The following is a 24,513-nucleotide window of genomic DNA, read 5'->3' as shown; positions in this document are numbered from 1 at the left end:
TTATCTCGGTCTCAGGATTAACAGGTCAGCGATAATATCACTAAACCTTTGCTTGTTGTTCTTTAGGTGTCTCTCAGTGCAGCAGTAGGTCAAGCCAATGGCTCACAGAGCAAGAGGCTTTCAAGGTCTCAGACAAGGTGATGGTAGTGGCTTGTGATCCCAGAGTGAGCAGTGTTCCTGCTCCTGAAAACATTTCCATTGGCACCAAATGAACAAGTGTGAATGTGGCTGTGAGTTAGGACAGTCAGCGCTATTGCAATGCACTGTTACTCAAACATTCAGCAGTGGTTTGTATATTTCAGAACCATTACTCAGGCATAGTAAAAGTGATGGTTTCCTCAGTCTCTCTTCATTATCAGCATTAGGGTATCTCTTGTCTGCTAATAAATTGTGACTGTGGAACAAGAGTTAGGAGATGCACTTTGGGGAGGGAGAAGACCTAATGGTATTACTGATGTTCTGGGTTCAAATCCTGCCCTGGCAGATGGTGAAATCTGAATTCAATTAAAAAATCCAGACTTATGGATATAATGAGGTCAACAAAATCAACGCGGATTGTCAGGAAAACCCATTTGGTTCACTGTCATCCTTTAGGGAAGGAAATCTGCCATCCTTATCTGGTCTGGTTTACATGTGACTCCAGAACCAAGTTGACACTTAACAGCCCTCTGGTCAATTAGGAATAGGCATTAAATGTTGGCCTAGCCAGTGGCTCCTACATCCTGTGAGTGAATTTAAGAAAATACACATCATCCTGACTTGGAGCAAAGAGTCGTCATCCTGACCCACTGACGCTGGGTCAAAACTTTGGAATTCCTTTCCTAATGGCATTGTGGGTCTACCAACAGCATATAGACTGCGGCAGTTCAAGGAGGCAGCTCACTATCTCCTTGTCAAGGGCCAACTAAGGATGGGTAATAATGGTGGACCAGCCGTGTCCCGCGAGAGATTTAAAAATCTCCGAGAAGGAGTTAAAACCTTCATAAAACAAGAGAGAAATATTGGCAGAGAAAGGGAATTAGTCATAAAACAATCCTCATCTGAATTAAACCTGCTCAAAAATACAAATCTGGCTAGGGTGGAAGTGTGAGATAATGGGAACTGCAGATGCTGGAGAATCCGAGATAACAAAGTGTGGAGCTGGATGAACACAGCTGGCCAAGCAGCATCTTGCTCCTAAGATGCTGCTTGGCCTGCTGTGTTCATCCAGCTCCACACTTTGTTATCTAGGGTGGAAGTCTGTCTAGCTTTTGGCTCTTTCAGTAGAATGCTCAGTCAGAAGGTTGCCAGCTCAAGCCTCATTCTAAGGATCTGAGTGCAAACTATAGGTTGTGTTGAGGGAGTGCTGCAAAGTTGGATGCTGTCTCTCAAGTGAGGTGTTAAAACTGAAAATTTTCATGTCCTTACAGATAATGATCCAATGACTTTCTCAAAAAAGAGCATGATTATCCTTCCTGGCCTGGATTTATCCCTCAATCAACAGCATTAAAACAGATTATTTGGACTTTATCACATTGCTATTTGTGGGATCTCCTGTGCCCACATTGGCTGCCACATTTCTTACATTACAACAGGATCTCCATTCCAGCTGAATAATGCATTGGCTGGAAAAGCCACAAACACCTGGAAGCTGAGAGAGGCATTGCATAAATGCAGGTCTTCCTGTTCTCAAGTAATTCATGTTCTTTTTCATTGTTTACGTGCTTAAAGGAAGTGAGCAAAATGTTCAAATAACCCAGCACCTTAATACTGATCTTGAGAACAAATAAATGTGCTTGTTATCATTTCATTTGGCATATAATAATCTGCAATATCAGGACACCATACAGTTCACTGGCAATATCCGTGTCATTTCTAAAATTGATCATAATGGGTGCTGATGTTTAATTATGATGCTTCAGTTCCTGTACGCCTGCATTTCCAGCAAGCGTGTCTTTTCAGGCCAGACTTTTTTCCAACAATTGCTGTAATTGCAACATTTTCCACTCATGCTAGTAGGAGCAACAACTTGCATTTAAATAGTGCTTTTAAAACAGTGCTTCAGAGGGTTAGCCTAAATTTGACATGGAGTCATATAACGAAGCATTGAGACAAATGTCCTGAAAGACTGGCAAGAGTTAGATATTAAAGGTAACGTTTCCATTATCTCAGAGGAGCATAGGGCTGTTGTCTTAAAAGAGGGCTTAACCTCAGGCAAGAATCACACAATCTCTACAGTGTAGAAACAGGTCATTTGGCCCAACAAGTCCATAGTGACTCTCCATAGAGCATCCCACCCAGACTCACCCCCCCCCCATCTATTCCTGTAACCCTGCATTTCAAATGGCTAATCCACCCAGGCTACACATCCCTGGACACAATGGGTGTTTTATTACGGCCAGTCCATCTAATCTGCACATTGCTGGACTGTGGGAGGAAACCAGAGCACTCGGAGGAAACCCACACAGACACAGGGAGACTGTGCAAACTCCACACAGAAGCCACCCAAGGTTGGAATTGAATCCGGGTCCCTGGAGCTCTGAGGCAGCAGTGCCAATCACTGAGCCACCATGCTATCCCAACAAGATGGGTTTTTCCAACAGTCGACCATGGTCATAGATAATAAAATCATAGAATCCCTACAGTGTGGAGTCAGGCCATTTAGCTCAAAAGTCCACACCAACCCTTGGAGCATCCCACCCAAATCCATCCCCCTATAACCCACCTAAGCTACATATCCCTGAACACTACAGGAGATTCAGCATGGCCAATCCACCTAACCTGCACATCTTCAGACTGTGGGAGGAAACTAGAGTACCCAGAGGAAACTCACATGGACACAGGGAGAATGTGAAAACACAGACAGTTGCCCAAGGGTGGAATCAAACCTGTGTCCCTGATGCTGTGAGGCAGCTGTGCTAACCACTGAGCCCCGATCTTTAGGAGATCCACAATTCCAGACTTGTTATAGTGTTCACATTTCACCATCTGCCCTGGTGGGATTTGAACTCAGATCCCCAGAGAATTAGCTGAGCTTTAGGATTAACAGTCTAGTGACAACACCACTATGCCAAGGGGCAAGGTTGAGAAGGAGAATTCATGGTAACCTCAGTTAGCATTAGGGAGCATCTTAGAGGGGGATAGATGGGAGGCGAAGAAATCAGGATGGGAAGACGAGAGATTAGGCCTGAGCCAGCTGAAGGCACGGCTGACAATGTTGGGGTTCAAGGCCCACCTGCCCCAGTAGCGTGTAACAACATCCCTGAGCAGGTTGATTGGGAAAATATCTAGAATTAGAGGATCTTGTGTAATTTTAGAGTGGAGCGAGTCACAAAGACAGGGAGGGGTGATGCCTTGGATTTGACAACAAGGATAGTAAAATCCTCTGTAATGTCTCATTCAGAAGTTATTGTCTGTAACATTGAAGCAATGCCCTGATATCCCACCCAGTTAAATATTCCATGGGTATTTTTTTCCTGAAGAAGAGCAAGGGCATGTTGCTCCAATGCTTGGGCCTATATTTATCCCTCTCCAATCTCACAAAAATCGGCAGTTAAAATACTGCTGTTGCTAATAACTTGTTGCACATCACCGAGCAATAGAAAGTTGGAGTAGGTGTAGGCCATTCAGCCCTTTGAGCCTGCTTCACCATTCAATATAATCATGGCTGACCATCTAACTCAGTCCCCAGTTCCTACTTTCTCCACATACCCTTTCATCCCTTTAGCGCGAAGAACCAGATCAAACTGCTTTGTGAAAATCTTCAATGTGTTTACCTTAGCCGCTTCCTGTGGTAACAAACTCCATTGGCTCACCACTCTTTGGCTGAAGAAATATCCCCTCTCAATCCTAATTGGCCATCCCTGTATCCTTAAACTGTGATATCTGGCGTTGGTCTCCTCCCTCCTGCATTTTTACCCTGTCTAGTCCTGTTAGAATTTTGTCAATTTTGTTACGCTGTCAATTGGCTCCCACACACCCAGTCAGAGTGGCTTCACTTTACCGATGTTGAATAGGCTGGGACATCCTCAGGTCAGAAAGGGTGCCATGCATATCATTTTCATCATTACATCTAGATCCAGATTGACTCAAAGCCAGTATAATCACTATGGGCGTCTCCTACTCCAACCCCTGCCCTCCCGGCACGGATGATCTTGTTTATTGATTGATTGTTACATGTACTGAAATACACTGAAAAGCTTTGTTTACGAGTGGTACAGGCAGATCTTAGTAAGCAAAGGGTCTACAGCATATTGGTCAGCAGCCATCCAAACACGCACAAGTGAAGTTGCGTGAGAACATTATTTAAACAGGCAACAACACACTGCAGCAGCACAGAGCTACACTGAGAGGAAGAAGAGTACCCCTTCCAGGTGCTCAAGGATAATGGATATCCGAAAAACTGGGTCAGAAGATGCCCAGTACATGCGCGACACCAGGAAGATACTACACGCCCCAACACACTCATCACGCTACCTTATATCAGGAACACACATGGGCTGACCACAAGACTCCTCCAACCACTGGGCATCAGAGTTGCACACAAACCCACATCAACCCTACAACAAATGCTCACCCGAACCAAAGACCCACTACCCACTATGGACAGGACCAATATCATCTATAAGATTCCCTGCAGACACCGTGATAAACACTCCATTGGACAAACAAGAAGGGAATTGACGACAAGTGTATACAGACATCAATTGGCTGCAAAAAGACATGACCATTACTCACTCATCTCTATCCACATGGATAAGGAGAACCATCAATCTGGCTGGGACCACACCAAGATCCTGGGACATGCAAAGCAGCGACAGGCATGGGAATTCCTAGAAGCCTGGTTCTCCACTAAGAAAGCCATTGTTAAACACATACAGCTATACTCCACATACACTCCCCTGCGAAGGAAAGCCAGAAATGAGGTAATCCAGTCAACGAACTCCAGAGTTTTAATACCTGGTGGGAAAACACAACGGCACTTCATGGGAGGCAGCACTGATGATGTTACCCAGCAGGTAATGAAACGTCTGTGGAAAAACAATGAACCAGCTCGGCGAGCCAACCAAACACAACAACTATTTCGCTCTCTACAGATGGTGCCAGACCCACTGAGTTTCTCCAGAAATTTCTGTTCTTGTTTCAGATTTCCAACAGGTGCAGTTCTTTGTTTTCATTTTAATCTCTTAAAATATTGATTGAGGGATAGATGTCATTCTGCTTTCACAATTGGGCCAAGAAATCTCTAAGCTACCTCAAGGAGGCACTTGGTTTTACCATTGGGCTGGGAAGATGGTACCTCTGACAGAGCAGCATTCCCTGAACATTGCGCTGGAACAGTTCTGAGGAAGGGTCACTGGGCATGAAACGTTAACTCTGATTTCTTTCCACAGATACTGCCACAACTGCTGAGCTTTTCCAGTAACTTCTATTTTTGTCTCTGATTGACAACATCTGCAGTTCTTTTGGTTTTTGTTTTGGGATATATGACATTTGGACAGGTATAGGGATAGGAAATGTTTAGAGAGATATGAAACAAACACAGACATGTAGGACTAGTTTAGTTTGGGGAAACTTGGTCAGCATGGATGAGTTGAACCGAAGGACCTGTGTCTGCCCCCTGCTCCCCCTCCCCCGACTCATCTTACCTGCAGTAGGTATCATTAATCATCCCAAAGATATGGATTTTATGGCAGACATCCATGGCAAGAAGGAGTGTGAACCAGCCAGTGCTCAGGTACGTACCTGACTGTGCCCTGTCAGAGCAAGAACAGGACAGAACATTTTAAAATGATCGAGTGTTAGCATATCTTCAACTCACTTCACAAAGTACTCTCAGGTGGGCGACAGAAAATGTCACAGCTTTTGTCAAGCTGTTTGAATTATTTATCTTGAGTTTACAGCATCTGTCAGTTTACAGGCTGCAGTGCACTCAGGATAATGTTTAAGAAACACACACACACACACACACACACACACACACAAACACACACACACACACACACACACACACACACACACACACACACACACACACACACACACACACACACACACACACACGGCCTCAGAGCTGTGGAAGTCTCTTATAGCTGTGCAGAGATCGGGTTTGAACCCATCCCCTATGCTACGCCCAGCTCTGGGCATTTCACCTCAGCAAGGATACACTAGTCTTTTTACAACCAAGCAGCACTGGACCCAAACTAGACTAGTCTCCAGGCTGAACACAGGCTGCATTCAGCAGATTTCTATTCCCTTGACTTCAACTTAAGGGTTGATCTAATTGAGACATTAATAAACTAGACACTGCCATCATAATATCTCTAGATGGGACCATAATATTATCTCTGTCGAGAGTATCCAGACAATGGCTGATATCTTTAATCAAATTTTCAAATATATTATGACAACCTCACGGAGCAAATATGACTCAGAACACAGGAGCCCTTTCAGTCTGATCTGAGACTTGACCCTAGGCCTCCTGGCCCAGAGATAGACATTACCATAGTACCTAGAACAAAAGAACATAAGAAATAGGAGTGAGAGTAGGCGATCTGGCTCCTCGGCCCTGGTTCAGCTTTTCAATACCTCGTATGGTAACATAGAAAAGGGGCAATTTGTTGACACAGAGTATGGTTCAAATGTAGAATGAGCTGCCAGAGGAAGCGCTGGATGCAGGTACAGTTACGGCATTTAAAAGGCCTTTAGATAAGTGCATGAATAGGGAAGATTTAGAGGAATATGGGCCAAACACAGGGAAATGGTACTAGTTTAGTTTGGGAAACTTGGTCAGTATGGACAAGTTGGACTGAAGGGTCTGTTTCCATGCTGCATGACTTCATGCTTTAATGACTCTATAAAAGGATTTGTGTAGGCTTTGAAAAGCAAGTAACCTCACACTTGTGGCAAGCATTGTGTAAACTGCTGGTTGGAATGAACAGAAATTGAAGTGGCTGCAGACAGATATGATCTAAGAGGTACTGTGTACAGATGCAGCTGAGGTCTATGGATTAGTGATGACTTATCCATGACTAAAGCCTTTTCCCTGCCAATAACTGTGTGACTGGGAACTGACCAGCTTAGAGCTGGGAACAAGACACAGAAAGAAGTCTCCTAGGTTTTGGAGTAGATCTGTAGCTCGCGTTGTGGGTGTTGAGTTGGTTTGTTGTTCTGCAGACGTTTTGTTACGTGTTCAGTAACATCCTCAGCGCAGCTAAATTGCCCCATAGGGGCCAATAATGTGTGGGTTAGGTAGGGTTACAGGGGTAGGGTAGGAGTTGGATCTGTATGGGATGCTCCTCAGATGGCCAGTGTGAACTCAATGGGCCGAATGGCCTGTTTCCGCACTGTGGAAATTCTGATTCTATACCTGTGAAGGAACATGGAATAGCCAACGCATGGGAAAGGGGCATTTCTTTCCTTTAAACAAAGGAATTTGTGCTGAGTGATACTCTTGGGATTCAGTGACATTTTGTAGCTATCGATGAGAACTACCAGCACCCTTCAGAGTGTAAACCACCAGTTTCATGTCAGGAGTTACTATTATCACCCTCAAAGCTTGCTTCAGCAAGAAATCCTGTTTTACACCCAGGGAGCAGAATTCAAATCATTTCCATAAATGTTTCAGAGATGCTGACAAGTCCTGTCGAATATCTCATTTTTACCATGCCCTAAATCACCTTTAGGCTGGAAAATCAATGCATGAGTTCAAGTACATTTGAATTATTTTTAAAAATGATACAACATGCTGAATTGCATCACGCCAGACATAAGGTAGAAAATGAGTAACGCGACTGATTCATGTTAAATGGTGTTTGAATTTGACATTGTATAGGTCTTTGGTATGACTACGCCTGGAGTACTATGTGCTTGTCATCTCCTTAAGGATGTAAATATATAAATTGGTATAGTGCGCATTCATGAGGTTGTGTCCTGGGGTGAGAGCTTTGTCTCATGGTGAGAGGCTGTGAAAATTGGGTCAATATTGTTTGGGATTCAGAGGCTGGAAAGGTGGCCTCATTGAAATAAACAAGATCTGAAAGATGTTCAACACTCATAGGGGCTGGTGACCCGAAAACATAGTGCTTATACTATTTCTTTTATTCATTATAGGATGCTGCATCACTGGCCAGGCAGCATTTATTGCCCACCCTAATTGCCCAGAGGGCAGTTAAGAGTCAACTACATTGCTATGGGACTGGAGTCACACAGGTGACAATGGATTCATAGTCATCATCAGACTCTTATTTCCAAATCTTTATTGAATTCAATTTCTATCATCTGCTATGGCAGGATTAAGACCTGGATCCCCAGAACTTTACCTGGGTCTGTGTTATCATTCCAGTGATAATACCACTAGGTCATTGCCTCCCCCCCATAAGGTTAATTATTTTGGATACAAATGAGGTGAAGTGTCTTCACTCAAAGGGTTGTGAATCTTTGAAACTCTACTCCAGAGTCATAGAGATGTACAGCATGGGAACAGACCCTTCTGTCTGACTTATCCATGCTGATCAGATATCCTAAATTAATCCAGCCCCATTTGCCAACATTTGGCCTATACCCTTCTAAAACCTTCCTATTCATGTGCTCGTCCAAATACCTTTTAAATGTTGTAATTGTACCAGGCTCCACAACGTCTTCTGGCAGCTCATTCCTTACACGCGCCACCTTCTGCTTGAAAAAGTTGCCTCTTTAGGTCCAAAGAGCAAAGAACAAAGAACAAAGGAAATTGCTGCACAGGAACAGGCCCTTTGGCCCTCTAAGCCTGTGCTGATCCAGATCCTCTATCTAAACCTGTCACTTTTCCCCCAAGATAACAAAGTGTGGAGCTGGATGAACACAGCAGGCCAAGCAGCATTTCTGAAGCACAAAAGCTGACGTTTCGGGCCTAGACTCTTCATCAGAGAGGCTCTCTGATGAAGGGTCTAGGCCGGAAACGTCAGCTTTTGTGCTCCAGAGATGCTGCTTGGCCTGCTGTGTTCATCCAGCTCCACACTTTGTTATCTTGGATTCTCTAGCATCTGCAGTTCCCATTATCACTGATCACCTTTTTTCCAAAGATCTGTATCCCTCTGCTCCCTGTCCATTCATGTATCTGTTGAGATACATCTTAAATGATACTATCATGCCTGCCTCTACCACCTTCACTGGCAACGTGTTCCAGACACCCACCACCCTCTGCATAAAGAACTTTCCACACATATCTCCTTTAAACTTTTCCCCTTGAACTCTCACCTTGAACTCATGACCCTTAGTAATTGACTCCCCCACTCTTTAGGTCCAAAGAGCAAAGAACAAAGAACAAAGGAAATTGCTGCACAGGAACAGGCCCTTTGGAAAAGGGGAAAAAGCTTCTTGCTATCCACCTTGTCTATATCCCTCATGATTTTGTAGACCTCCATCAGGTGCTCCCCCAACCTTCATCTTTTTAATGAAAATAATCCTAATCTACTCAACCTCTCTTCATAGCTAGACCCTCCATACCAGGCAACATCCTGGTGAACCTCCTCAGCACCCTCTCCAAAGCATCCACATCCTTTTGGTAATGTGGTGACCAGAACTGTACACAATATTCTAAATGTGATTGAACCAAAGTCCTATACAACTGTAACATGACCTGCCAACTCTTGTATTCAATACTCCGTCCGATGAATGAAAGCATGCCATATGCCTTCTTGACCACTCTATCCACCTGCATTGCCACGTTCAGGGTACAATGGACCTGAACACCCAGATCTCTCTGTGCATCAATTTTCTCCAGGGCTTTTCCATTTACCTTATAGTTCGCTCTTGAATTGGATCTTCCAAAATGCAACACCTCGTATTTGCCTGGATTGAACTCCATCTGCCATTTCTCCACCCAACTCTCCAATTTATCTATATCCTGCTACATTCTCCAACAGACCCCTTCATCAAATGCTACTCCACCAATCTTAGTGTCATCTGCAAACTTTTAAATCTTTCCCCTCTTATCTTAAACCTATGCCCTATGGTTTTGGACTCCCCTATCCTGGAGAAAAGACCATATCCCTGACGATTTTATAAATCTCTACAAGGTTACCCCTCAGCAGAAGCATGGTGGGGGCCAGAAAGCCTTGGGCAGGTCTGCGGCAGTGGTAAAGAAAGTTGGACTCTCTTAATTTATTGTTTTTTCAATTTTATTCTAAGTTAATGTGAATAGGGCAATGAATGCACGGCCAAGGTGCACATGTTTCACTGTATTTTTACACTGAATATGTGTGACAATAAATGATTCAATTCAATTTAAACAGCCTTTCTCTATATTTCAAAACCTCCAAATCCAGCAACATCCCTGTATATCTTTTCAGACTCCTTTCAAATTTCACAACAAATTTCCTATAGCAGGGAGACCAGATTTGAACACAGTCTTCGAAATGTGGCCTAATCAATGTCATATACACGTAATATTCCGAAAGTGGCCTCACATCATTCAATATATAGAAGAGCACTAGATTTTTGCTCTCTTGGGGAATCAAGGGTTATGGAGAGCAAGTGGAAAGGTGATGTTGAGACTGAAGATCAATCAGGATCAAACTGAACAGACTCAACTCCTGAGAGATAGTAAGGGCTGCAGATGCTGAAGTCAGAGATAACACAGTGTGAAGCTGGAGGAACCCAACAGGCCAGGCAGCATCAGAGGAAAGTTAATGTCTGAAGAAGGGTACCGGCCCAAGATTCAACTTCTGATCCTATTTTAATGCCCCACTCTCGGTTTGTTTAAGATTAATAGGCTTTGTTAACGGACAACTAACACTGTAGCATAAAGGAGGTTTCCGATACTGAAACAAGTGTTTGTTGCGTGTGTTTAGTCATTTTCCATTTCTCATGTTTGTTCTGGTTGTTCACAGACTGGGAGATGGAAAATGCCCTTCCACCCTTTTGGGAGCTGCAGTGAGATGCCTACAATCTCATGAAGCATTAAGAGCTAATAATCTATCCCAGCGACAGTAGGAACTGCTGATGCCGGAGAATCTGAGATAACACGGTGTAGAGCTGGAGGAACACAGCAGGCCAAGCAGCATCAGAGGAGCAGGAAGGCTGACGTTTCGGGTCAGGGCCCTTTTCAGAAGTAGGGTCCAGACCCGAAACGTCAGCTTTCATAATCTATCCCAGTATTTCTGACAATCCCATAACTATAGAATTCCTTCCTTCTCTCATTCCTGTTCTAAATTACAGCAATAACAGCTTCCAGATTTAAAGTGCTTTTGATTCACTCAGAATAGAGGAATTGACTCAGAGTCAACAGCAAAGTCTTCAGCCAAATGTCTGAAATTATGGATTTGTTAAAAGCCAGTAGTGTACAGATAACTTAGTTTATTTCTTTTCTGATGTTATCAAAGGAGTTAATGAGGATTGTTCAATCAATGCTGTACATATAGCCTTTCAAAGGCCTTTTTGAAAGTATTGAGATTAAAGCCATTCGACAAAATTAAAGTCCACAGGATTATATTGGCCATGACAGCATGTGTGTAGAATTGGTAAAGGGACAGAAAGTAGAGATGAATGGGAAAGAGGACTTTTTCAGACTAGAAGAAATCTACGGAAGTATTCTCTTCTTTCGGACATAAAATATTGATCTGAACTTAAGCATGTAAGGCATAATTTGCACTCAACTCAAAGGTACAGTAAACCTTACTGAGTGTATCAATAGGGCAGGAGGATATGGAGGGAAAGAAATTTTACACAGGAGATGGATGATATGGTTTTGGTAGGAACAACAGCGAGGGTATAAACTTTGTGTTTTTTTTCATATTCAATCATGGATATCTGGTTGGCCTGTTGGTGAATTGACTTCTTGAACCTTTGCAGTCTGAGAATGCAGGAACAGCCTGAGTGCTATTAGGATGGGAGTTTGAAGATTTTGACCCAGCAACAGTCAAGGAACAGCAACATATTTCCAAGCCAAGATGGTGAGTGGTTTGGAGGGGAACTTGCAGATGGTGGGAATCTTATGTATCTGCTGCCCTTGTCCTTCGAGATGGAAATGATCATAAGTTTGGAAGGTGCTAAGTGACGATCTTTGGTAACGTTCTGCAGTGCATCTTGTAGATAGTACATGCTGCTGCTACTGAGCATCAGTGGTGGAGGAAATGGATATTTATGGGCAGCTTTAGAATGGTATCAAGCTTCGTTTATGTTTTTGCATCCAGACAAGTGGGGAGTATTCTAACAGGTTAATGGCCCTGACAACATTCTGACAATAATACTGAAGACTCATGTTTCAGAACTTGCTGCTCCACTTACCAAGTTATTCCAGTACAGCAACAACACCATTAATGTGGAAAGCTGCCCAGGTGTGCCCTGCATAGGAAAACTCAGGATGAATCCAGCCCCTCCAAATACTGCCCCATCAGTCTACTGTCAATCATCAGTAAAGTGCTGGAAGGCATCATCAACAGTGTTATCATTGCTTTGCAATAACCTGCTCACAGTTGCCCAGTTTTATTTCTGCCAGGGTTCACTCAGTTTCTGACCTCATTACATGTGGCAAGTAACACATATGCCCCATAAATGTGAGGCAATGGCCACCTCAGTCAAAGACAATCTATCCACAGTCCTGGAATTTTGAATCCCTCACTATCAACATCCTGACGGTTACAATCTATGAGATACTCAACTAGACTCGCAACATAAATACTGTGACTACAAGAGAAGGTCAAAGGCTGGTTCAGTTCAGTTTCTGAACAATCGTTGTCACCTTGATGGTGATAGTGGGTGAATCTGTAATAATGGCAATGCCAGTGAATCTCGAAGGGTGATAGAAGCTGTCTTTTTGGAGACAGCCATTGCTTAGTGTTTGTGTGGTTTGTAAGTTACTGGCCATTTGTCAGCCCAGCCTGGATATTGTCCAGGTTTTATTACATATGGTCATTGGCACCTTCAGCGGCTGAGGAGTCATGAATGGTACTGAACATCGTGCAATCATCAGCGAGCCTCTCCGCATTACAAAGGAGCGAAGGCCAGTCATCAAGCATTTGAAGATGAAAGGGCCAAGGACGCTACTCTGCGGAACTCCTGCAGAGCTGTAGAACTGTCCTGAAGCTGAGATGAATGACTCCAACTCGCACCGCCATTTTGCTTTGTGTTTGGCATGACTCCAACTACCGGAGAGATTTCCCCTTGGTTCCCAATGACTCCAGTTTTGCTCGGGCTCCTTGATGGTACCTTGATATCAAGGGCAGTCACTCTCACCTTACCATTTTGCATTTAATTGCAAGAATAGACATTTTTGTGCTGTCTCTGTACAAAGCCTTGAAAGTGATAATGACAGGCTTAGATAGATGTTAAGAAAAAAGACATATAGGATCCTCATCTTTATGAAGCACTTTGAGGACTGATTTAGTGTCATATTTTCCTTTTTAATGTTCTCATGCAGCAACCTGTGATGTGTTATTACATTAAAAACACTGTATAAATACAAATAACTTGTTAAAAGCCATAGAATATGTTGAAGATTGAAGTAATCTATTTCACTGGAAACACTTTCTCATGGGTCCATCAATGGACTCTGCTGATTGATAGCTTTTTATAGGAAAGCACAAACAACAGCAAAAAAAAATATATTTTATTGTGGGAGTTGGCTTTTGCATTTAAAAGATTACTTGGACTGAGCTGGGTGAGGACATCACTGTGAAAATACCGACAGGAGTCAAAGAATTTCTGGGAAAGGCGGGGCAGGTTGAAAAGCATGATTGAAAGATCACTGTAAAGTTCTTGGCTATCAGTACAAGCTCAAAGTGCCGAATGGCCTAATCCTGCTTTAAGTCTTATCACAGAATCAGATTAGATTCCCTACAGTGTGGAAACAGGTCCTTCAAGTCCACAGCATCCCACCGAGACCCATCCCCCTATAACCCACACACCCCTGAACACTACGGGCAATTTAGCATGGCCAATCCACCTAGCCTGAAATTCTTTGGACTGTGGGAAGAAACCGGAGCACCTGGAGAAAACCCACGCAGACACGGGGAGAATGTGCAAACTCCACACAGACAGTTACCCGAGGCTGGAATCGAACCTGGGTCCCTGGCGCTGTGAAGCTGCAGTGCTAACCACTGAGCCACCGTGCCGCCCAAAATTGTTTTGGCACAAAAGGAAGCCATTCATCTCATCGTGCCAGCCCTTTTGTGGTTCTGTGCCAAAAAAACAAAGAGGTTTAGGTATAACATTACATAAAACATTTGTTACCCTGAAATAGCTGCGCAGAGGCCAGTATCCTGTCACCAAGTCACCCTCTATTTATTTGTGTACAGTACACTGGCTGTGACTAGCCTGCTCAGTCAGTCCCCTGAATTGAGAAGTTACTAATCCCCTGTTTACATTGGACAGCTAGATTGACCCAGGTTAACAACTTCAATCAAGGATCTCATGGTCAATAAGATCCACCTGGATCCAATCACCACTTACTCAGAGTGAAACGTCAGTAAAACAAACTTAGTGATACTTGCAAACGAATGTGCTGGTCTATCATTTTGAGGTAAACAAGATGTGTCAGATCAGAGCGTGTCGTTTGCCTGTTTTACTGGATTATCCTTCTGGTTAGGCCCAAGCCAGAGGCCTGTGGCCAACTCTGGCCGCTATAGTTTAGGAAGAATATCAACTGCTTTGTGAGAAAGCAGAGGGCTTCACAGGATGGTACCAGGGTTAAGGGACATCTGGTACATCATGGCTCCGGAGAAATGTGGGCCCTTGCCATTCAAGCTGAAAAGGTTGTGGCGCAATTTCATAGAGGTGGTCAAAATGATCTTTGCTTTTGATTAATTCAATAAATAAAGACAAATGTTTTTAGTCACAGAATGATCAGTAACAAAATTTCAATTAATTATAAATGCGTGGTGATGCATTTTGGAAGGTCGAATTTGAAAGCTGAGTACAGGATTAAGGATAGGATTCTTGGCAGCGTGGAGGAACAGAGAGATCTTGGTGTGCAGATACATAGATCCCTTAAAATGGCCACCCAAGTGGACAGGGTTGTTAAGAAAGCATATGGTGTTTTGGCTTTCATTAACAGGGGGATTGAGTTTAAGAGTCGTGAGATCTTGTTGCAGCTCTATAAAGCTTTCGTTAGACCGCACTTGGAATACTGCGTCCAGTTCTGGTCGCCCTATTATAGGAAAGATGTGGATGCTTTGGAGAGGGTTCAGAGGAGGTTTACCAGGATGCTGCCTGGACTGGAGGGCTTATCTTATGAAGAGAGGTTGACTGAGCTCAGACTTCTTTCATTAGAGAAAAGGAGGAGGAGAGGGGACCTAATTGAGGTATACAAGATAATGAGAGGCATAGATAGAGTTGATAGCCAGAGACTATTTCCCAGGGCAGAAATGGCTAACACGAGGGGTCATAGTTTTAAGCTGGTTAGAGGAAAGTATAGAAGGGATGTCAGAGGCGTGTTCTTTACACAGAGAGTTGTGAGAGCAGGGAATGCGTTGCCAGCAGCAGTTGTGGAAGCAAGGTCATTAGGGACATTTAAGAGACTGCTGGACATGCATATGGTCACAGAAATTTGAGGGTGCATACATGAGGATCAATGGTCAGCACAACATCGTGGGCTGAAGGGCCTGTTCTGTGCTGTGCTGTACTGTTCTATGTTCTATGTTCTATGTTCTAAAACAAATTTAAGCTGAGTTGAGGAGAAATTCTTACAGTCTGGCTGTATGGCCTGCCTGGATGGTAAAAGCAGACTCATTACTGACATTCAAATGTGAATTGGATAAATATTTGAGGTGGTGAATCACCAGGGCTTCAGGGAAAGGGATGAATTAGGCAGCTGTTTCAAAGAGCTGGGTCAGTCACATTAGTCCAATCTTTATCCTCTCACGGCATGTCGGTGTCATTGGCAAGGCCAACATTTGTTGCCCATCCCTAGTTGCCCCTGAACTGAGGCTAAGACATTTTAGAAGGCTGTTAAGAGTCACTGCATTGCCATGGTTTTGGAGTGATATATTGGCTGGACCAGGTAAGGATGGCACATTGCCTTCTTAAAGGACATTGGTGAACCTCATGGGCTTTCAACAACAGTTAATGATAGTTGTTGTCATGGTGACTGGTTTTTATTTTAATTGATTGAATTTAAATCCGACCGGCTGCCACAGTGGGATTTGAACCATAAGACGATAAGACATAGGAGCAGAAATTAGGCCATTCGGCCCACTGGGTCTGCTCCGCTCTTCAATCATGGCTGATAAGTTCCTCAACCCCATTCTCCCACTTTGACCCCATAACCCTTGATCCCCAACATAATTAAGAACCCATCTATCTCAGTCTTAAATGTACTCACTCACCTGGCCTTCACAGCCTTCTGAGGCAGTGAATTCCATAGATTTACCACCCTCTGGCTCAAGAAGAGAATGAAGAAGGTTCTCTCAAGAACCGCTGTCTTGAGAGTTTTAGTCTGGGCATTGATCACTAATCCATTCTCATGAGGCCACCATCTTCCCATCCCTCCTTTTCACTTTACGATTTCAGCAGCCGGGTCTTGATGAGTATCTTAGAGAAAGGGAGAGGTTGGAAGTGGTTGCTGTGTTCAGGAAACTGATTGCAGGGGAGGGGGTCCACAGGTTTCTTTGAGAAGGAAAATTCTGAGGTTGAGCTGTTGGCAGACTGTAATCCAGTACAGTGAGGACTGGGGTAACAGGATCATTTGCAGTAAGAAGATCCCATCTGCCCATTCAAGTAAATATGACAAATCTTATGTGGGGAAGAAATGACCAATACTTATGCCTAAAGCAAATCTTCCAGCTGCTGCTGCTTGTGGGTGCTTGTCACGCTTGGATTGGCTGCTGAGCTTCTCTACAGACTAAGATTGATGGCATTTTAGAATGTCTTGAGTGTATTCTCTCTTTCACAGATACTTAATCAAACCACAGCTCATAGTCAAAGAATAAGCAGAATTGTTTCTTGTTTTATGATATGAAATGTGACTTATACACTTCATGGTACATTCCTGCAGAGTGTTGCTGAACGAAGAGACCTCCTTCCCAAAATCCACAAACCTGCCTGCCCTGGTCGACCCATCGTCTCAGCCTGCTCCTGCCCCACTGAACTCATCTCCACCTATCTGGACTCCATCTTCTCCCCTTTGGTCCAGGAACTCCCTACCTATGTCCGTGACACCACCCACGCCCTCTACCTCCTCCAGGACTTCCAATTCCCTGGCCCCCAACACCTCATCTTCACCATGGACGTCCAGTCCCTATACACCTGCATTCCGCATGCAGATGGCCTCAAGGCCCTCCGCTTCTTCCTGTCCCGCAGGCCCGACCAGGCCCCCTCCACCGACACCCTCATCCGCCTAGCCGAACTCGTCCTCACCCTCAACAACTTCTCTTTTGACTCCTCCCACTTCCTACAGACTAAGGGGGTGGCCATGGGCACCAGCTATGCCTGCCTCTTTGTAGGTTACGTGGAACAGTCCCTCTTCCGCACCTACACAGGCCCCAAACCCCACCTCTTCCTCCGGTACATTGATGACTGTATCGGTGCCGCCTCTTGCTCCCCAGAGGAGCTCGAACAGTTCATCCACTTCACCAACACCTTTCACCCCAACCTTCAGTTCACCTGGGCCATCTCCAGCACATCCCTCACCTTCCTGGACCTCTCAGTCTCCATCTCAGGCAACCAGCTTGTAACTGATGTCCATTTCAAGCCCACTGACTCCCACAGCTACCTAGAGTACACCTCCTCCCACCCACCCTCCTGCAAAAATTCCATCCCCTATTCCCAATTCCTCCGCCTCCACCGCATCTGCTCCCACAATAAGACATTCCACTCCCGCACATCCCAGATGTCCAAGTTCTTCCAGGACCGCAACTTTCCCCCCACAGTGATCGAGAACGCCCTCGACCGCGTCTCCCGTATTTCCCGCAACATGTCCCTCACACCCCGCCCCCGCCACAACCGCCCAAAGAGGATCCCCCTCGTTCTCACACACCACCCCACCAACCTCCGGATACGACGCATCATCCTCCGACACTTCCGCCATCTACAATCCGATCCCACCACCCAAGAGATTTTTCCATCCCCACCCCTGTCTGCTTTCCGGAGAGACCACTCTCTCCATGACTCCCTTGTTTGCTCCACACTGCCCTCCAACCCCACCACACCCGGCACCTTCCCCTGCAACCGCAGGAAACGCTACACTTGCCCCCACACCTCCCCCCTCACCCCCATCCCAGGCCCCAAGATGACATTCCACATTAAGCAGAGGTTCACCTGCACATCTGCCAATGTGGTATACTGCATCCACTGTACCCGGTGTGGCTTCCTCTACATTGGGGAAACCAAGCGGAGGCTTGGAGACCGCTTTGCAGAACACCTCCGCCCAGTTCGCAACAAACAACTGCACCTCCCAGTCGCAAACCATTTCCACTCCCCCTCCCATTCTTTAGATGACATGTCCGTCATGGGCCTCCTGCAGTGCCACAATGATGCCACCTGAAGGTTGCAGGAACAGCAACTCATATTCCGCCTGGGAACCCTGCAGCCTAATGGTATCAATGTGGACTTCACCAGTTTCAAAATCTCCCCTTCCCCAACTGCATCCCTAAACCAGCCCAGTTCGTCCCCTCCCCCCACTGCACCACTCAACCAGCCCAGCTCTTCCCCTCCACCCACTGCATCCCAAAACCAGTCCAACCTGTCTCTGCCTCCCTAACCTGTTCTTCCTCTCACTCATCCCTTCCTCCCACCCCAAGCCACACCCCCATCTACCTACTAACCTCATCCCACCTCCTTGACCTGTCCATCTTCCCTGGACTGACCTATCCCCTCCCTACCTCCCCACCTATACTCTCTCCACCTATCTTCTTTTCTCTCCATCTTCAGTCCGCCTCCCCCTGTCTCCCTATTTATTCCAGAACCCTCACCCCATCCCCCTCTCTGATGAAGGGTCTAGGCCCGAAACGTCAGCTTTTGTGCTCCTGAGATGCTGCTTGGCCTGCTATGTTCATCCAGCCTCACATTTTGTTGTCGAAGAGACATTGGCGTGCAGGTTCAGCGTTCCTCGAAAGTGGAGTCGCAAGTAGACTGAATATTGAAGAAGGCATTTGGCACACTTGGTCAGTGCGTCGAGTTTGGGAGTTGGGAGGTCATGTTGCAGCTGAATAGGATGTTCGTTAGGCAACTTTTGAAATACAGTGTGCAATTCTGGTCTCCCTGCTATAGGAAAGATGTTGTTAAACTTGAAAGGGTTCAGAAAAAGTTTCCAATGATGTTGCCAGGGTTGGAGGGTTTGAGCTACAGGGAGAGGCTGAATAGGCTGGGGCTATTTTCCCTGGAGCATCGGAAGGTGAGAGGTGATGTTGAAGGGGTTTATAAAATCATAAGGGGCATGGATAGGGTGAATAGCCAAAGTCTTTTTCCCATGGTAGGGGTTCCATAAGCCCATAAGACATAGGAGTGGAAGTAAGGCCATTTGGCCCATCAAGTCCGCTACGCCATTTAATCATGGCTGATGGGCATTTCAACTGCACTTCCCTGCACTCTCCCCGTAACCCTTGATTCCTTGTGAGATCAAGAATTTGTCGATCTCTGCCTTGAAGACATCTAACGTCCCGGCCTCCACTGCGCTCCGTGGCATTGAATTTCACAGGCCCAGCACTCCCTGGCTGAAGAAATGTCGTCTCTTTTCCGTTTCAAATTTACCCCCTCTAATTTTAAGGCTGTGCCCACGGGTCCTAGTCTCCCCGCCTAACGGAAACATCTTCCCAGTGTCCACCCCTTCTAAACCATACATTATCTTGTAAGCTTCTATTAGATCTCCCCTCAACCTTCTAAACTCCAATGACTACAATCCCAGGATCCTTAGCCGTTCATCATACGTTAAACCTAGGCTTAAGGGTGAGACGGGGTAAGATTTAAAATGGGTCTAAGGGGGAACTTTTTCATGCAGTGGGTGGAATATCCTGACAGAATAAGTGGTGGAGGCTGGTACAATTACAACATTTAAAAGGCATCAAGATGGGTATGTGAATAGGAAGAGTTTAGATATGGGCCAAAAAAAAATCTGGATTAGATTAGTTTTGGATATCTGGTTAGCAAGGACAATTTGGTCAAAAGGGACTGCTTTCCGTGTTGTACATCTCAAAGACTCTATGACTCTATCCTATGTTGAGCTCCGGCAAGAACTCTATTTCCTGGTAGGCCACCATTTCCAGCACAGTGGAAGCGACACAGTGACAGGCTGCACATGCTCTATCCATTCTCTTCAGCTGTTCACAGGCCCAGTGATGTGTGTCACTAGGAGTGTACCAGTGGGAAAGAGGAGTCTGTGAAGGGAGACTGGCCAAAAAGTAAGACTACAGGAGCAGGGATGCTGAGAAGCATTAACCACACAATAGGTTCAGGAATTAGGTGGTGTCCAGCTTGGATAAGGGGCTGCATCCTGAAAAGAATGCTGCCATAGCAGCTCTGAGCACTCAGGGCTCAAAAAAGTCCTGAGAGATTTCTGAGGCATTCGGAGCTAGAGATCAGTCCTGAGATACATTAATAGTTTGGTGCAGCTTAGAATGGAGGTAAAAGAAGCCTAAAAGCAGCACTTGCTTGGTTTATCTGAGAAATCTGAAAACACTGAGAAATCCAGGGGCAGCGCCAGCTATCTTAAGCTAGCTGTCAGTGAAAGGCCTTGAATTATGTTGGTAAGTAAGTGTTGGAGTGTACTCTCAGGAGTCCAGCAGAATGCTGTTCCACGTGAAAAATTGAATTATCAGCATCTGAGCAATCACTGAAGCAATCCATGACTAAGGGGCTTCAGAGGAAATTCTGAAGCCAGGTCTGGAAAAGTTAAGAAATGTAACGTTTTGTAAAATTTAACTGCGATTTGATGACCCACAGTTTCAGTAATGACTGGGGAGGTTGTTAAGAAATCTGTGGTATCTATGCTGCACATGGCTACTATTTGATGAGCTCTGTGATGTGTTTGACCAGTTTGTTTGCTACCCGTATTTACTTCATGTTAATTCTGGATGTTAGAATATAACTTGTACATATATTGCAGATTATTCTACTGTTCTAACTTTGTACAGAAAAGGTTATTTTGTTTGTTCAGAGCTGTGGATTTTGTGCCTTTATTCTCTTAGTAAACATCAAGGATCCCAGACTGTGTCCACTTCAAATAAAAAGCTGGTCTATAGTATAAATTTGGCTGTCCTGTCTAGAATCATAACACTCAACAATGTTCACAAGGCTGAATAAATAATAAAGAGGAAGACTTTCACAGTCTCACTGCTTCTCAATACCTCCTTAAAGTATTCTGAGGTGTTATCACTGCTGTAATGTAGAAACAAAGCACAGCAAGCTCCCAATGTGATTGTGTCCAGATAGTTAGTGTCAGTGACAGCAAGAACTGCCGATGCTGGAGACAGAGATAACATAGTGTGGAGCTGGAGGAACACAGCAGGCCAGGCAGCATCAGAGGGTCCCGACCCGAAACGTCAGCCTTCCTGCTCCTCTGATACTGCCTGGCCTGCTGTGTTCCTCCAGCTCCACACTGTGTTATCTCTTAATCAGTGATGTTTGGTTGAGGGATAAATACTGGCCAAGGGACTGAGGAGACGTCCTCTCTTTACATTGCACGTCGCAGCAGGAGTAGCTAAGCAGCTTCTTGAGCCTGTTCCACCATTTAACAAGTCCATGTCTGATCTGGTTGAGGTCTGAGCTCCACTTTCCTGCAACTTATGGCTCCCAAAAATCTCTCTAATTCAGCCTGGAATAAATTTAAAGATCCTGACTCCAATGTCTCCTCAGAAAGAAGTTGCCATGCCCTACTAATACTCTGGGAGAAAAATAAATACTTAAAATTCAGACCCCCCATTCTTAAACTATATCCCTAATTTTTATCTCCTCCTCCTCAGGAGGAACCATCCTCTGTGTATTTACCCTGTCCAGTCCCCTCAAAATGTTATGTTTCAATACTATCACCATTAGTTCTTTTAGACTCCAGTAGATAAAGTTCTGACCCGTTCAACTCCTGCTCATAGGCTAAGCTTTTTATCCCAAGAATGAAACAAATGAACCTTCTCTGAATTTCTTCCAAACAATTACATCCTTTCTCAAAACATGTCAAACCTGTACACAGTCCTTCAGGCACGGTCTCACCAGCATCCTGTGTACTCTGTTCACTGTTCTCAATCGGTATGAGCAACAAAATGATTTCAGGATAAGGTATTGATCATTCAGAGCCAAGATGAGAATTCCCATCATTTAAAGGATTGTGAATCTTTCGAGTTCTCGATCTCAAACGGTTGTGGAGGCTGGACATTGCATGTATTTATGAATGAGATAGATGGTTTTGCCTCAGAGAATCGATGGATCTGGGAAATGGGCAGACAACTGGTGTTAAAGTCAAAGATCAGCCATGATTGTGTTGACTGGTGGAACAGGTTCAAATGGCAGGAAGATCTATTCCAGCTTTTATTTCGGATGATCTTATGTGATAGAAATCAGGAACACACAAGATGCCAGCGTTAGAAGAATGCGGTGATCTCAAGACTTATAGGCCTGAAGAATGATTTTGGAAATTGTTGGGTGGTGTGGGTTGAAGCCATAGGTTGATTTGTAAGCACGGATGAAAAGTTTTAATTTAATGCAAAGCTGGATTGGTAGCCCATGAATACCAGTAAGTGTTGTAATGTGACAGCTACATTCTTTTATCGGGAACAGCAGTAGGTTTTATTGGAAATAACTATATGTGGAGGATGGTAAGAGAAGAAATTTTATGTAGAACCTTACAGCTCCATGTGATCTGATATCACCATGACATTGTTCCTCTCTGCTCAGAAGGGCTGGTACAGTGGCTCAGTGGTTAACACTGCTGCCTCACAGCGCCAGGGGCCGGCGCTTGATTCCACCCTCAGGTGACTGTGTGTGGGGAGTTTGCACATTCTCCCTGTGTCTGTGCAGATTTCCTCTGGTTTCCTCCCACAGTGCAGGTTAGGTGATTGGCCATGGTAAATTGCGCCTAGTATTCAGGGACGTGTTGAGTAGGTGGATTACAGGGGGACAGGTCGGGGTGGGACCCTCTCAGGTTCGGTGTGGGCTTGTTGGGTCAAAGGGCCTGTTTCCACACTGTAGGGATTCTATGATCTATGCTCAAGTAAAGGTGTAATTAACGCTTTTCTCCATAGCCAGCAGATGATTGTTGTGATGGACAAGAGTAAGTCTGGTGGAGTTTGAGGTGATGGGAGCTGGGGGACTATAGAGCCAGTAGACATTGGAATGGTCAGGTCTAGCAGTAATGGAGGCAGGACAAAGATAGGTCATGTCATGGAGGTAGAAGTCAGTGATAGAGAGATAAAGGGATTGGAAGCTCAACTCAGGGTCAGGTAGGATCCAGATTTGCCAACACTCTGTCCCAGTCCCTGACAGAGAAGGGAAGGGATGGAGTTGGTATCAAGTAATGCAAACAAATTTGCTTCTTATACACCAAAATCATGCAGCAAAATAAAAAAGAAAAATGATGAAAAAATGCTGGCGATCACAACAGCTCGGACAGCATCCATCGAGAAAGAACAAGTTAACATTTCGAGTCCAGATGACTCTTCATCAGATCTCCGAAAATGACGAGACATCTAGACTAGAAATATTAGCTCGCTTTCTCTCCATGGGTGCTGCCTGACCTGCTGCGCTCTCCAGCAATTTTTAATTTCAAAACAGATTCCAGCATCTGCAGTAATTTGCCCCTGAAAAAAAAGGTGATGATTGGACAGGTTGGTGAGCAAAGGAATCTATCACCCAGATTGGCTGCAAAAAAAAACCTGCTAGGATCCAGAAGGTGCAGTGAGCTGGCTGGGTTGAGTGATATCTATCTCCAAGCAGTACACATAATCATGCTGAACAGCTCGGTGATCTGTAGTGCAACACAAGAGAGCTGATAAAACCCCAGATAAACATCAGAAGCAAGATTTATGACTTAGAGGGTAATTTTAAACTCATAAAGCTCATCCTCCACACTTCACAAAGATACAGTTACCAGCAGGAAACCCAAAGCTTTATTAATAATATGAAATGGTGTTTTCACACAATCTGAAGGTTGAATGCAAACTCAGCCAGTTGTGACAGCCTACCCGAGTCCTGCTAAATACATTTCATACTCATTTCACGACACTGTGATTTATCACATGCTGGATTGGTTTTCTGACTCTGCTTGCCTTTATATACTCTTTAACTGGCCCATCTAACAAAAAGGATATGATCAATCTATAAAATGTGCCTGGCTTTTGTTGATTATCAAGCAACTGAGTGGAATCAAAAAGGACCTGTAAATAAATGGGTGGAGTGGAGTTTTCATTGCTACTGTTTTAAGTAAGCTATGGGAAGGTGTAAGAGCATCGGGGTCTACACACTGACTCAGTGGCTAGCACTGCTGCCTCACTGGGTGACTGTCTGTGTGCAGTTTGCACATTACGTTTGCATGGGTTTCTTCTGGATGCTCCAGTTTCTTCCTACTGCCCAAATCTCCACATATCATATGGATTGGCCAGACTAAATTGCCTGTAGTGTCCAGGGATGTGCAAT

General features: G+C 44.7%; 1 protein-coding gene across 3 annotated transcripts in view; it reads right to left on the bottom strand.

Moving 5' to 3' along the window:
• st6galnac3 (ST6 (alpha-N-acetyl-neuraminyl-2,3-beta-galactosyl-1,3)-N-acetylgalactosaminide alpha-2,6-sialyltransferase 3) overlaps nt 1-24,513 on the bottom strand; it is a 307,564-nt gene that overhangs the window by 11,343 nt on the left and 271,708 nt on the right. For 2 of the 3 annotated variants that reach the window (XM_048538730.2, XM_048538731.2), the window contains one exon: nt 5,628-5,735. The exons of the other annotated variant lie outside the window; for it this stretch is intronic. In XM_048538730.2, coding sequence (XP_048394687.1) covers nt 5,628-5,735 — 108 coding nt within the window. The remainder of the gene's footprint in view (nt 1-5,627; nt 5,736-24,513) is intronic. 3 annotated transcript variants of the gene reach the window in all.

Source organism: Stegostoma tigrinum, chromosome 8, assembly GCF_030684315.1.
Source record: "Stegostoma tigrinum isolate sSteTig4 chromosome 8, sSteTig4.hap1, whole genome shotgun sequence".
NCBI classification, from domain to species: Eukaryota; Metazoa; Chordata; class Chondrichthyes; order Orectolobiformes; family Stegostomatidae; genus Stegostoma; species Stegostoma tigrinum.
This window is presented reverse-complemented; position numbering and strand designations above follow the sequence as displayed.